Below are 13,250 nucleotides of genomic sequence, written 5' to 3' on the forward strand. Positions count from 1 at the left end.
GAAGATAACACGTAAAAGGAGCAAGAAGGGATAAGGTCATGTTATGGAAATGGCTGGGGAGTAGCATGGTGGCCTGGTTCAACCAAAGATAAGGTAAATGCTCACCTGACAGAGAATGAGTTTAAGTCCTATGACTATGAACAAGTGAGTTGGCCTCTCAGTTAAGAGTATAAAAAAGTTGCATTGGTAGTAACAGTTTCCTCTTTAAAAAAAATAATTTATTTTTAGTTTTCGACATTCACTTCCATAAGCTTTGGAGTTTTAAATTTTCTCTGCCTCCCTCCCGCTCCCCAAGACAGTGTGCAATCCGATATAGGTGCTACACATACATTCTTATTAAACATATTTTCACATCAGTCATGTTGTAAAGAAGAAATAGAAAGAATGGGAGGAATCATGAGAAAGAAAAAGCAAAACAAAACAAAACAAAAAAAAGAGAGCAAATAGCATGCTTTGATCTGCATTCAGACTCCATAGTTCTTTCTCTGGATGTGGATAGCACTTTCTATCATAAGTCTTTTGGAATTGTCTTAGATCCTTGCATTGCTGAGAAGAGATAAGTCATTGCACAATGTGGCTGTTACTGTGTACAATGTTCTTGTTCTGCTCACTTCACTCAGCATCACTTCATATAAGTCTTTCCGGGTTTTTCTGAAGTCCTCCTGCTCATCATTTCTTATAGCACTATAGTATTCCATTACATTCATATGTAATACGAATATACCATATATCACAACTTGTTTAGCCATTCCTCAATTGATGGGCATCCCCTCAATTTCCAATTCTTGACCACCACAAAAAGAGCTGCTATAAATATTTTTGTACATGTGGGTCTTTTCCCCATTTTTATGATCTCTTTGGGATACAGCCCTAGAAGTGGTATTGCTGGGTCAAAGGGTATATACATTTTTATAGCCCTTTGGGCATAGTTCCAAATTGCTCTCCAGAATGGTTGGATCAATTCACAACTCCACCAACAATGCATTAGTGTTCCAATTTTCCCACATCTTCTCCAGCATTTATCATTTTCCTGTCTTGTCATGTTATCTAATCTGTTAGGTGTGATGTGGTACTTAAGAGCTATTTTGATTTGCACTTCTCTAATCAATAGTGATTTAGAGCATTTTTTCATATGATTATAGATATCTTTCATTTCTTCTTCTGAAAACTTCCACTTATCAATTGGGGAATGACATATATTCTTGTAAATTTGACTCGGTTCTCTATATATTTGAGAAATGAGGCCTTTATCAGAGACACTGGTATAACAGCTTTCTCTAAGGGAGTTCCCTACACTAGTGTAATCACAGGTCCAGACTCTTTCCTTTTATTATCCCTTGCAGATAGCTCAACAAGAACTGATTTCTACATATGAGTCATAAAATAAGCATCATTTTTGGATGCTGGATGGGTCTTGGTACTTACGAAAACACTAGACTAGACCCAGAGGCTTTTCACTGGGTAAAAAATTACCAGTTGTGGGGTGGTGGCTTCCAAGTCTCTCAAAAAGGGAAAAGATTGAATACTCTGGAAAACGTGGCTAAATTCATCCTTTTCCCCACCATCCTTTCCCGCATCCCAACATTTTTTCACATCCTCTATTCTCTATTCCCTTTATATACTATATTTCATCTCCTACTCATCTTTTAAAATCATCTACAGTGAAGCTTTCTACGACTACAATGTGTGATGATATCTTCTCCCCCAATACAACAGTATTGTGCTACAAGTAAAAATCATCTGAGAATTGGAACTGTTTAAAAGTAGAGTGGTCTTCATTTTTTCCCTCATTGGAGGTCTTCAAGCAGAAGCTAGACTACATGTTCACTTGCATAAGATGTAAAGGAAATTATCATTTAGATTTTACTAGGCAGCTACCAGGTCTTTCCTAAATCTAAGACTAGGCGATACTATTCAGCTGTCACTTAGTGTCTTTTACCTAGAATTGTAGCTTGTATAGATTCAACAATTTCAACAATTTGTGAAATGTATGTTAAATATGTATAGCTAGGTATTGGGGAAGACACAAAGGACTTTAACTAAGCACTTATGAAATTTACATTCTAGCAGGGATATAAAACATCTATACAAGTAACTAAAATACATAGTGATACAAGGTAAATGCTCTAGAGAAAAAGAAAACACTGTGTGAGGTTAGGGAGGGAAAAAGGGGAAAGGTTTGTGGAGAAGGTTGCATCTAAATTGGGCTTGAAAGGATGGGTAAAGAAGGTGTGTAAAATGTCCATACTCTCAACCCGGAGATCTTGCTGCTAGCCATATACCCCCAAGAAGTCAAAGACAGAAAGGTCCAACATATGCCAAAATATTCACAGCAGCTTTTTTTTTGTAAATGCAAAGAATTGACAATTAAGTATCGCAGAATGAAAGATATTTGGAGATGGAAGGGTGTCTCAGTGTCCGTGTTACCCAACTCATACATGAAAGGTATCCCTGCCATAAGGGCAGCTAGATGGTACAGTGGATAGAGTGCCAGCCCTGGAGTCAGGAAGACTCATCTTTGTGAGTTCAAATCTGGCCTCAGATGCTATCCACGTTACCCTGGGCAAGTCACTTAACCCTGTTTGCCTCAGTTTCCTCATCTGTAAATGTGGTCAAAAAGGAAACGGCAAACCACCCTAGTATCTTCGCCAAGAAAACCTCCAATGGGGTCACAAAGGGCTTTTCTGGCACGACTGAACAACAGCAGCAACAACAACGTCCCTGCCATAACATACCTGCTAAGTTGTCATCCAGCTTCCATCTGAAGACCAATGAGGATGGAAAACCTGTCACCTTCAGAGGCAATGTATTCTAGTGTTGGATAACTCTCGACTAGTAAGGTTTTCCTGACATCAAGCCTACATGTTCCGTGCTCCTGGTTCTCTTCTTTGAGGTCACAGAAAAGTCTATTCCCTCTTTCACATGACAGTGCTTCACACATTTGAAGATAGCTATTGTGTCCGGTCCCCCATTCCCCTGCCTTTTAGTCATTTATTCTCTAGGCTAAATATCTCTGGTTCCTACAACTGATCCTCATTTGAGAAGGATTCAAAGGCTCTTCACCATTCTTGAAAGTGTAAATTTCCTTCCATTTTCTCTGTACTATCGTGTTCAGAATTGAACATAATTCTCCAAATAAAGTCCGACAAGGGTGGAGTATAGTGGGCCTGCCACTTCCCTATTCCTGGAAACCATGCCTCCCCTAATGGATAATGATTTCTTTTTGCTTTTCTATTACACTACTGTCTCATATTGACTTTGAAGTCAACCAAAACACCCAGATTTTTTTCAGACAAATTGCTAATAATGCCACACTCATTTTGTATTTACAAAGTAGATTTTAAAAAATTAAAGCATAAGTCTGTCTTATCAATATCCGTTCAGTGATCTCACCTATCAGTATTTTTTTGGATCCTGATATTATCATGTTGAATATTAATTATTCCTCCCAGCTTCCTCTCATCTGTAAATCCGAAAAATCTTTTTCACCAAAGGACCAATCACAGTTTGCAACTGACCCTCATTGGAAAATTGGAGACTTCTTCCACATTGACACTGAACTATTTACAACTACTCTTTGAGACTGATTCAAGCAGTTTTGAATCCATCTAATTGTATTATTATCTAATTCACATTTTTCCATCTTCCTTAGAAGAATAATATGAGATACTCCGTCATAGGCTTTTCTAAAAAATCCAGGTAAACTCTATCTAGGGCCATATAGGTGGCAGAATAGATGGAATATTGAGTCTGGAATGAGACAGACTCATCTTCCTGAGCTCAAATCTGGCCTAAGACACTTACTAGCTGTGTGACCCCAGGTGAGTCATATAACCCTGTTTGCCTCAGTTTCCTCATCTGTAAAATGAGCTGGAGAAGGAAATGGCAAACCACTCCAGTATCTTTGACAATAAAACTCCACATGGGGTCATGAAGAGTTGGACATGAATAAAAAAGGCCTGAACAACAACAAAAAAAAACTCTATCAAGCACACCCTCCTCAGAAACTGATTTGATAATCTTGTTAAAAAAGGAATTATGAAAGAAATCACAAAAGTAAACCTCCATGATGTCTTAGAACTAGAGGGCAAAGCAGAAATGGAAAGAATCTATTCATCACCTTCTGAAAGAAATCCAAAATGACAATTTCTAGGAATATTATAACCAAAATCCAGAGCTCCCAGGTCATATTTGTCTTGGGTATGGACTGCCTATTAGTTTTTATTTATGCCATTTTCCAGTGCAATGGTGGTTTTTCTTGGCAGAGAAAATAGAAGTAAAATAAGTATTAAGCATTTCTGTAGGTGCTTATCAAGTGAAGAATGAGTAAGCAATATATGGTAATGAACGGAATAGAATATTCCTGTGCTGCTGTAAGGAAAGATGAATATAATGTAGAGAAGCCTGGGAATACTTATTTAAACTGATTCAAAATGAAGTAGCCTGGACTAAGACGATGATATGTACAATGACCATAACAATATAAATGGAAAGAGTATTGCAGCCTCTCCCTAGCACAATTAAATGCCACATAATATAATGACCAAGGTTGGCTTCCAAAAAGAAAGGAGTAAATAAATGCACCTTCTCACAACTATGAAGAAATGAAGATTTCGTGACTAAATGAAAGATGGAGGAGGTCACAAGATAAAATGGACTCTGTTGATCATATAATGTTAAAAAGGTTTTGCACAAACAAAACTGATGAAGTTAAAATTAGAAGGGAAATATTTAACTAGGAAAAAATTTTCTGCAAAGGTGTTTTTTCTGGTAAAGATTTCATGTCTAAGACATATGAGGAACTGATTCAAATTTATAAGAATAAGAGCTATTTTTATCAACAACCCACATTAAAAATATTCTAAATAACCAATAACTAGAGAAACGCAAATGTTTTAAATTAATTTTTTCAATTAACAAGCATTTTTTCTTCATATTTCTATTTTAAAAAAGGAAAATAAGGTTACTCCCGTTTGTTCTAATTCTTCTATACAACATAGCTAATGTGAAAATATGCTTAATAGGAATATATATATGTAGAGTCTATATTGGATTGCATGCTATCTTGGAGAGGGGAAGAGGAGGGAGGGGGAGAAAATTTAAAACTTATGGAAGTGAATATTGAAAACTAAAAATAAATTAATTATTTAAAAAAAGAAAATAAAATCTTTGTAGTAAATACTCAAAGGCAAGCAAAATGAATTCCCATATTCACCATTTCCAAAGTCGTGTGTCTCATTCTGGTTATTTAGTCCATTTTTATCTATGAGGAGGTGGATGGAAACTTAGAGTTGCTTTAATTTGCATTCCTACAGTTATTAATGATTTAAGGCATTTTTATATATTACAAATAGCTTGAATTTCTTCCCTTTCAATTGAGGAATGGCTCTTACTCTTATAAATTTGAACCAGTTTCTTATGTATCTTGAAAATGAGACCTTTATCAGGGAAACTTGGTGCAAAGATTCTTTTTCACCTGTTAACTATTTCTCTTTTAATATTAGCTATATTGGATAAATGTAAATTGAAGAAAATCTAAGGTTTCAATCTCATGCCCACCAGATTATCAAAGATGACAAAAAGAAAATTATGGTATTGGAGGAACTTGAGGAAAACAAGGACACTAATTAATGCATTATTTGGTGGTGCTATGAATTACCAATTTGAGAAGTCATTTGGAAATATGCCACCAAAGTCACTCAACTGTGAATACCCTTTGATTGAACTATATCAATCAATATACATTTACTGAGCACCTACTATGTGTCAACCACTGTGATAAGTGCTAGGGATACAAGAGGCAAAAGACAGTTGCTACTCTCAAGAAGCTTACAGTCTAATGGGCAAGATAACATGCAAACAAGTATACACAAGGATACATACAACACATATACATATATACACACATGCATATATAAATAAATAATATGTAAATATAAATATAAACAGACAAATTATATATATGATTGGAGAAGACTTGGAGTAAATGAAAGGGTTTTAGCTGAGACTTAAAAGAATCTAGGGAGGTCTACTGACCTTCTTCATGGAACCAAGGGCAGGGAGAGAATGTTTTTGCCATGGGAAACAGCCAGAGAAAATGCCCAGTGCCCAGACATGGTGTATCTTGCTTGTGGAACAGCCAGGAGGCCAATGTCACTGGATATTTTGGGGAGTAAGGTGTCCCATACACAAAGAGATCAAAGGCAGAAGAAAAAGATCCATATGTACAAAAATAATTATAGCAGCCACACCCCCCACCATGGTAGCAAAGACCTGGAAACTAAAGGGAGACCTATTAACTGGGAAATAAATAAAAAATTATAATTTATGAATTAATGAAGTATTATTGAAACCCAAGAATTGGTGAAAGAGGTGATTTCAGAGAAACCTGGGAAGAATGGCATGAACTTATGCAGGGTTAAGTGAATAGAACCAGAAGAACAATTTCTACAATTACAACAACATTGTAAAGAGAAACAACTTTGAAAGATTTAATAACTCTGCTCTGTGCAATGATCAACCATGATTCTGGAGGACTGATGAGGAAGCATGCTAACTATCTACTGAGAGAAGGATGATGGACTTAAGATTCAGAATGATGCACACTTGTCTGACACAACCAATATGGCCATTTGTTTTGCATATTTGCTATGAGAATTCTATATTTTTTTTCCCTTTCGTTTTCCCCAATTAAGAATGGGTGTGAGGGAAAAGAGGTCTGGCATAGGATAGGTTTACACCAGGAGTAGGGAACCTGTGGCTTTGAGGCCACATGTGCCCTCTAGGTCCTTAAGTGTGGCCCTTTGACTGAATCCAAACTTCATAGAACAAGGGGATTTGGATTTGTCCTGTGAAGTTTGGACTTAGTCAAAGGGCCCCACTTGAGAACCTAGAGGGCTACGTGTGGTCTCAAGGCCACAGAGTCCCCAACCTTGGTTTACATAACACACACACACACACACACACACACACACACACACACACACGCAGAGGACAGAGAAAGAAAAGAATTAAAAATGTTATTGAAGTGTTTTTTAAAGAACAAAAGAGAGCAGAAGGAAGACTACATAGAAGCATAAACAAGTAGGAAAGCTTTGAAAGTTAAAGGTTGAAATAATTGTATATTTTAAATAAAAGTAAGCTGTATATATTTGAGATTTGCTATTTCATGTGCAATCTTTTTTTTCTGTTCTATTCTATAGATGGAAATTTTTGTTTTATTTGGTATGTGTTAAGTTCAAGATAAAAAAAAAATCATGCCCCTCCCTCCTTATTAGTATGAAACATTGCATATACTATCATGCTTAGTTGATGTGTTGGTTGCTTCTTTAAGTTCTTTGTTACATATTATTCTTTTAGACATGGGGGAGGAAGCGATATCTTTCGGGGTGATATAAAACAAAATATATCAATAAAAAATTTAAAAATGAAGGATGGACATGAATTCAGCAGGTAACAAGAGGGAAGATATGACATTTCAGACTTAGGAGACAGACTAAGGAAAAATATACAAAGGCAGGAAAGTATGGTTTTGGGGAGGAGGTGGACATAGATGATTTCTCTTTGACCGGCAAGCAGAATGCCATGAGGTCAAATAAGGTTGGCAAGGCTGGGTGGTGCTAGGTTATGGCATCCTTTACTATACAAAGGAGTTTGAACTTTATTCAATAGATAGTAAGGAGCCAAAGAAAATTTCTGATAAAAGAGACACTACAACTGTACAAAAAAGGGATTATTTTGTTTGCTCTGTGAAGGATGGATTAGAGATAGAAGAGATTGGAAGTAGGATGGCATGTTAGAAGACTGCTTCATAGGACTAGGCGGGTAATAATGGAGGCCCAAACAAGAGCTGTATCAGAGATATTTTCATCATTTCTCACCTACTAGATTGTAAGCTCCTTAAGAAGCATGGATTATTTCATCAGTCTTTGAAAACTGCAAAAGGTCCACCATAGAGCCTTATACGTAATAAATTCTCAACAAATATTTATGAAATAAAAGCATGAATGACAAAAACAGCAATCTCCAAGGTAGAATGCACACAAGTCTTCATGTGTAATACAGTCTGCTGGAATCTAAAATATCCAAACCTAAAATATCAGAATCTGAAATATCAGAGGAAGGCAGCACAACTGTTCCAGCCCCTGGCAGCTGCTGCCTGCCTTTGCTGTTCTCTTTCTTCCTGTCTATGCTCAGTGTGAGCTCTGGAGGGTGGTTGGCTAGGAATGTTCCTCCCCAGGCAGACATGCAAACAGGCAGGCAGTTATTCCCTACCTGTGCTGGGCTCTTACCAGTGGGACTGAGGTTCAGGTAGCCAAGAACAGAACTGTATCACATCTGCAAGACAACCCTGCGCCTTAAACCTACTGAACAACTTAGAAGTAAATAAAGGTCATCCATGACTAGGAAACCAGAGCCTACCCAGGCATCTTGCCATCTGCCCTGTTTCAGCCGTTCCTCTTTAATCTGGAATGGGTAGACCTCTGGACCTGTCACTTGATCTTCTGAGACCATGTTCTATCTCCATTCCCACCCCTGACCCTGAAATCAAGGAAAACAGAAATTTGCTAGACTAGTTTAATCAATTTTTTTTAATTAAGTGAATGGGATTGAAAAAGGAGTATGGTGATTTAGTAAACAAAGCCAATGATAAATACACTTCTTCTATTTGGATCTATGTGTCTTTGTGAAATCCTTTTTCAGTTGTTACAGACATTAAAACTTATCAAAATAAAATGAATTTAGAACAAAGACCTTTGAATCACTATATCATAAAGTGTTAAGATTTTTAAAAATAATGAAGCATATTCAATCACATTGGTTTAACTAAGATACTCTTTTTAGTCTTTATAATCTTGTAAAAAAGATTTTTATACTTCTAATAAAACTTTAAATTATTTTAAAATATTCATTTCATCCCTTTAAATTACTCTATTTTCAATATTTTATAATGTACATTTGTAATATTAAGGTGGGACTCTTTTTTTTACTGTTTTCTTTTTGAGAATGCTAAAGTAATAAAGTGCCTTTGATTAAGTCTTACTAGGTACAAAGCCCCAGGCCCACACCCTTTTGCTGAATAGGTGTGAATCCTTTGGGCCCTGAACAGGGTATAAAAAGTCAGAGGTTAGTGTTTTGTTTAGGGCTCTCACTCACTGGAAAAGTGTGATTTGACTACATGAGACTCTGGGCAGCCATTGGCTCCCCAGCTTTGGAAAACCCAGATGTTGGTGCTTCTCTGATAACTATGTATAGTATGATTTGGTTAGACAGAAATGTTGGTCTGTTTGTATTGTCTCTGTTTGTAATTTCTGTTTGTATTTGCTCTGAAGTTCAGGGTGCTGGCTTTTTCCCCCTGAACTAAGTGAATGATATATGTATATTTAATTAAAGTAAGATTGTTAACTTTAAAGTTGCTTGCCTTAGAAAAGCAGATCAAAGAACCTGTGCTGGCAGCTCTTGTTGCTGGTTTTGTTGGGTCATACATCCTTACAGCAGCTGCTAGCAACATTGTTGTCATTACAACATAATATGTTAGTTTAGTAATACATGTATGTTAGGAGTACAAACGAAAAATATTTTTATTCATCAGGTACATATTCAAAAATGTTTGGAGACCAGTGGACTAAAAGACATCCTAGGTCTGGAAACCTCAGTTTGCAGCCACACAGAGTGCGACATTTTGGTTTAGCAACTTACATGCAGTTCGAAGTGGAATTCCAAATTTCCCCTGAATGTTACTGACCAATACGATCTGGCCTGTTCTTCGGGAGATCATGTTAGGAAGCAGGGCTGCAAAATACAGAAACATCAGCGGCAATGAAATAAATGTCTTTATTATAGTTACCAAATATTACCTGTAAGTTCCTGGTTTATGAATAAGATATGAATAAGACTAATACAGAAGGCAGCTAGATGGTGCAGTAAAGAGAGCCCTGGAGTTGGAGTCAGGAAAGCATGTCTAACTCCAGCCTCAGATACTTATTAGCTGTGTGATCCTGGTTAATTCACTTAATCTCTCTGAGCCTCCTTTTCATCATTTGTATAATAGGTATAATGATAGCACTGACCTCTTAGGATTGTTATGAGAATAAAATGAGGTAACATGTTTAAAGTACTTAGCTCAATGCCTGGGTCATTTTTGTTGTCTTTCAGTTGTGTGCAACTCTTCATAGCCCCTTTTGGGGTTTTCTCGGCAGAGATACTGGAGTGGTTTGCCATTTCTGTCTCTAGCTCATTTTACAGATGAGGAAACTGAGGCCAACAGGGTTAAATTACTTGCCCAGGGTTACACGGCTAGTAAGTGTCTGAAGCCAGATTTGAACTCTGGAAGACTCATCTTCCTGACTCCAGGCTTGGCACTCCATTCACTGTGCCACCTAGCTGCCCACCTGGTACATAGTAGTCACTTAATAAAAGCTTTTTTTTTTTAAAGCACAATCTTCAAGAAGTTATGTGTTTCTCCTCCATGTGTCCAAAAAAAAAAGAATCTTAGAAATCATTCTGAGAAGGCCCAGTAACCTATGAGATAATGGAAAAATGTTTTCCTTTGTGAAACATGCATAAACTGTGATTGTAGGTTTTAGCCTCTGGCTTTATGGGTCAGTGGATTAAATGGTGAGTTACGTGATGTAATTTGATGCATGGTTGATTGATTTCTTGCTTACCAATTTTTTTCATCTACTTTTACCAGTATCTGAAATTGTGCCGTCATATGTATTTCTTTTTGGATTTCCTTGGCTTTGTGGTCTTTGGGACTTTCCTATTAAATGCTAATATCTTTAAGAGAGGTAATAACTTAAGGCAGTGTTTCTTAACTTTTTTTTGTCATGGATCCTTTGGAAGTCTGGTAAAGCTTATGGATCCCTTCTCAAAACAACATTTTTAAAGAATTGAAGGGAATGATAAATTTCAGTTAAAGTCTAGTGAAAATGAAGATGTAACTTTTTTCCCCCTTCCAAGTTCATGGACCCTCTGAATTTTATCCACAGACTCATTGGTTAAGAACTCCTACATTAAGCATTAAGGTCTCTTTTAGCAGGGGATGAGCACAGTCAACTAGTTTCCAAAATGACAATCGAGAACAACTGGGTCCCAGGATGCAAACTTTAGAAGATTAAAGAAAAATGAATCATTATTATTTTCTATAACCAAAGGATAAATTAAATGAGTCAATTAAATTTTAATTAAATAAATAAATCAATTTAAATTTATTCCCTATGCTGAACAAAATTGGTCTCAGTATCCACTCTGTGTACCTCTAATTGATTGTCTGTATAGAATTTGGCAGCTAGGTGGTGCAGTGGATGGAGTGCCAGGCCTAAAGTCAGGAAGACCAGCCTCAGATACTTATGTAAAGGCAATCAATAAGTGAAAAGATCTTTCTTTACTAATTAGGTGTGAAGACCCAGGCTGGTTAGCAAACTAGATGGCTAGTTTAAGAGAGGCAGGGAAGCCCCCAGAGCCCTGAGGGGAGTTGCTAAGACCAGAGCCAATGGTATGCAGATAAGTTCTGGTCAATCAGATGATGTTCTAGTCCATCAGATGACATCTAAGGACTGTGTAAAAAGAGAGAACAGAGCTTGGAGAAGCAGACATGGTGGAAGCAGGAAAAGGAGAAGCAGGAGAAGGAGGAGCAGCCCAGCAGAAGCCAGAGTTGTAGAAGCTGGAGGAGCAGAAGCTGAGGAGCAGAAGAAGCTGAAGCAGCAGGCGCTGAAGAAGTCCAGAAGCTGAAGGAGAAGCAGAGGCTGGAGAAACTGAGGATTAGGAGAAGCAGAAACTGAGGACTGAGGACTGAGAGCAGGAATGGAGAGCCAAGAACCAGCTTCTGGAGCATACAGACTAGAGAGTGCTGAGCAGGGGCTTGGGACCTGTGAATGATCTTCTTACAGGAGGGCCCTAGCATTGGAGGGAAGCACAAGTATGGTTTGGCTTGCTACCATAGTATTTTTCTGTAACCTCCTGGTTACTGTTGTGAGTTGGGCTTATTGGTTCTGGAAAGTTTTTGCCACAATATTGAATTGGGGGCATTGGTCCTTGGGTCTAGTCCTTTGGAGTGTAAATAAATGCTTTAATTCCTCTGCCTTCTACTTAGAGAATTCCTTATATCCTGTGATTCCAAACCATTCAGGCATGCTCATGGTCTTCTTTGAGGTCATGAACTTTGTCTTAATGATATAACTTACTAGCTGTCTGACCCCGGACAAGTCACTTAACCCTGTCTGCCTCAGTTTCCTCACCTGTAAAAGGAGCTGGAGAAGGAAATGGTGAACCACTCCAGTATCTTTGCCAAGAAAACCCCAAATGGGATTACAGAGTCAGACACAAGTGCAATGACTGAATAACAACATAGAATTTGGACCCCAATAGATTCCCATGCCTATGGTTCAGTAATTTGTCATATTCAAGATAATTTACCCAAGAGTGTACTTTTGTCCATAAATCATTAATGAGGCCACATACAGAAGAAAATGGGAATGATATAGCTGTAACATGCTTAGGAAGAAGTCTTAATTTTTTAAATGACAGCAAAATAATATAATAGAAATTATGATAATAATGAATACTTATATAGTGCATATTTATCCTCATATATATGTTTTATATATATATACATACATATATATAAAACATACCTATATGTATATTTATCTTCACATAAACACTGTGTGCTAAGTAGGGCAAGCCTCATTATTTCTATTGATGAGAGAAATAATTATTTCTCTCGTATTAATAACCAATTATTAAATTCGGATTAAGGTTTTCCCTTTCTTGTGGTTGTGATTTGTCCTTTGTTCTTGAAGAGGACTATGACATCAAGGAGATGATGACATGACTTGCAATTGACTTTGATTTGAGTGAGGGAGGGCTGTGCAAGGTCACCAGCCTCACTTTCTCCTCCAGAGCCATCTGGATCCAGTGGCCAGATATCAATCAGGATGACTGGAGATGACCCAGGATGCAGTGGGAGACCTTGGCCCTTTTACACTAAGGTCTTTTCAGGTTCTCAGTTTGAGTGAGGTAATGCCCATTCAGGGAACAGGCCTCCTTAAGAAGTGAGTCAAGGGATGGGCCCTTTAATAAAAAAAAAATTCATACTGGGAGGGGAAGACCCTCAGGGTTGCTGGTTGCTGTTTCTCTTTTTTCCCTATCTATTCTCCATTCAAAGCCCAGTCTCTCAAGGACATTTCTGACCTTGCCCAAAAATTTACCCACCATCTTATCTAAGTGGAATTCTTACCCCACCATTG

The 13,250-nt window shown here is 37.4% G+C and overlaps 1 protein-coding gene across 2 annotated transcripts in view; it reads right to left on the reverse strand.

Moving 5' to 3' along the window:
• DHRS7C (dehydrogenase/reductase 7C) overlaps positions 1 to 13,250 on the reverse strand; it is a 58,140-nt gene that overhangs the window by 12,276 nt on the left and 32,614 nt on the right. For both annotated transcript variants that reach the window (XM_036756347.1, XM_036756348.1), the window contains exon 5: positions 9,700 to 9,792. In XM_036756347.1, the coding sequence (XP_036612242.1) occupies positions 9,700 to 9,792 (93 nt within the window). The remainder of the gene's footprint in view (positions 1 to 9,699; positions 9,793 to 13,250) is intronic.

The sequence above is a fragment of the Trichosurus vulpecula genome, chromosome 4 (assembly GCF_011100635.1).
Source record: "Trichosurus vulpecula isolate mTriVul1 chromosome 4, mTriVul1.pri, whole genome shotgun sequence".
Lineage (NCBI taxonomy): Eukaryota > Metazoa > Chordata > Mammalia > Diprotodontia > Phalangeridae > Trichosurus > Trichosurus vulpecula.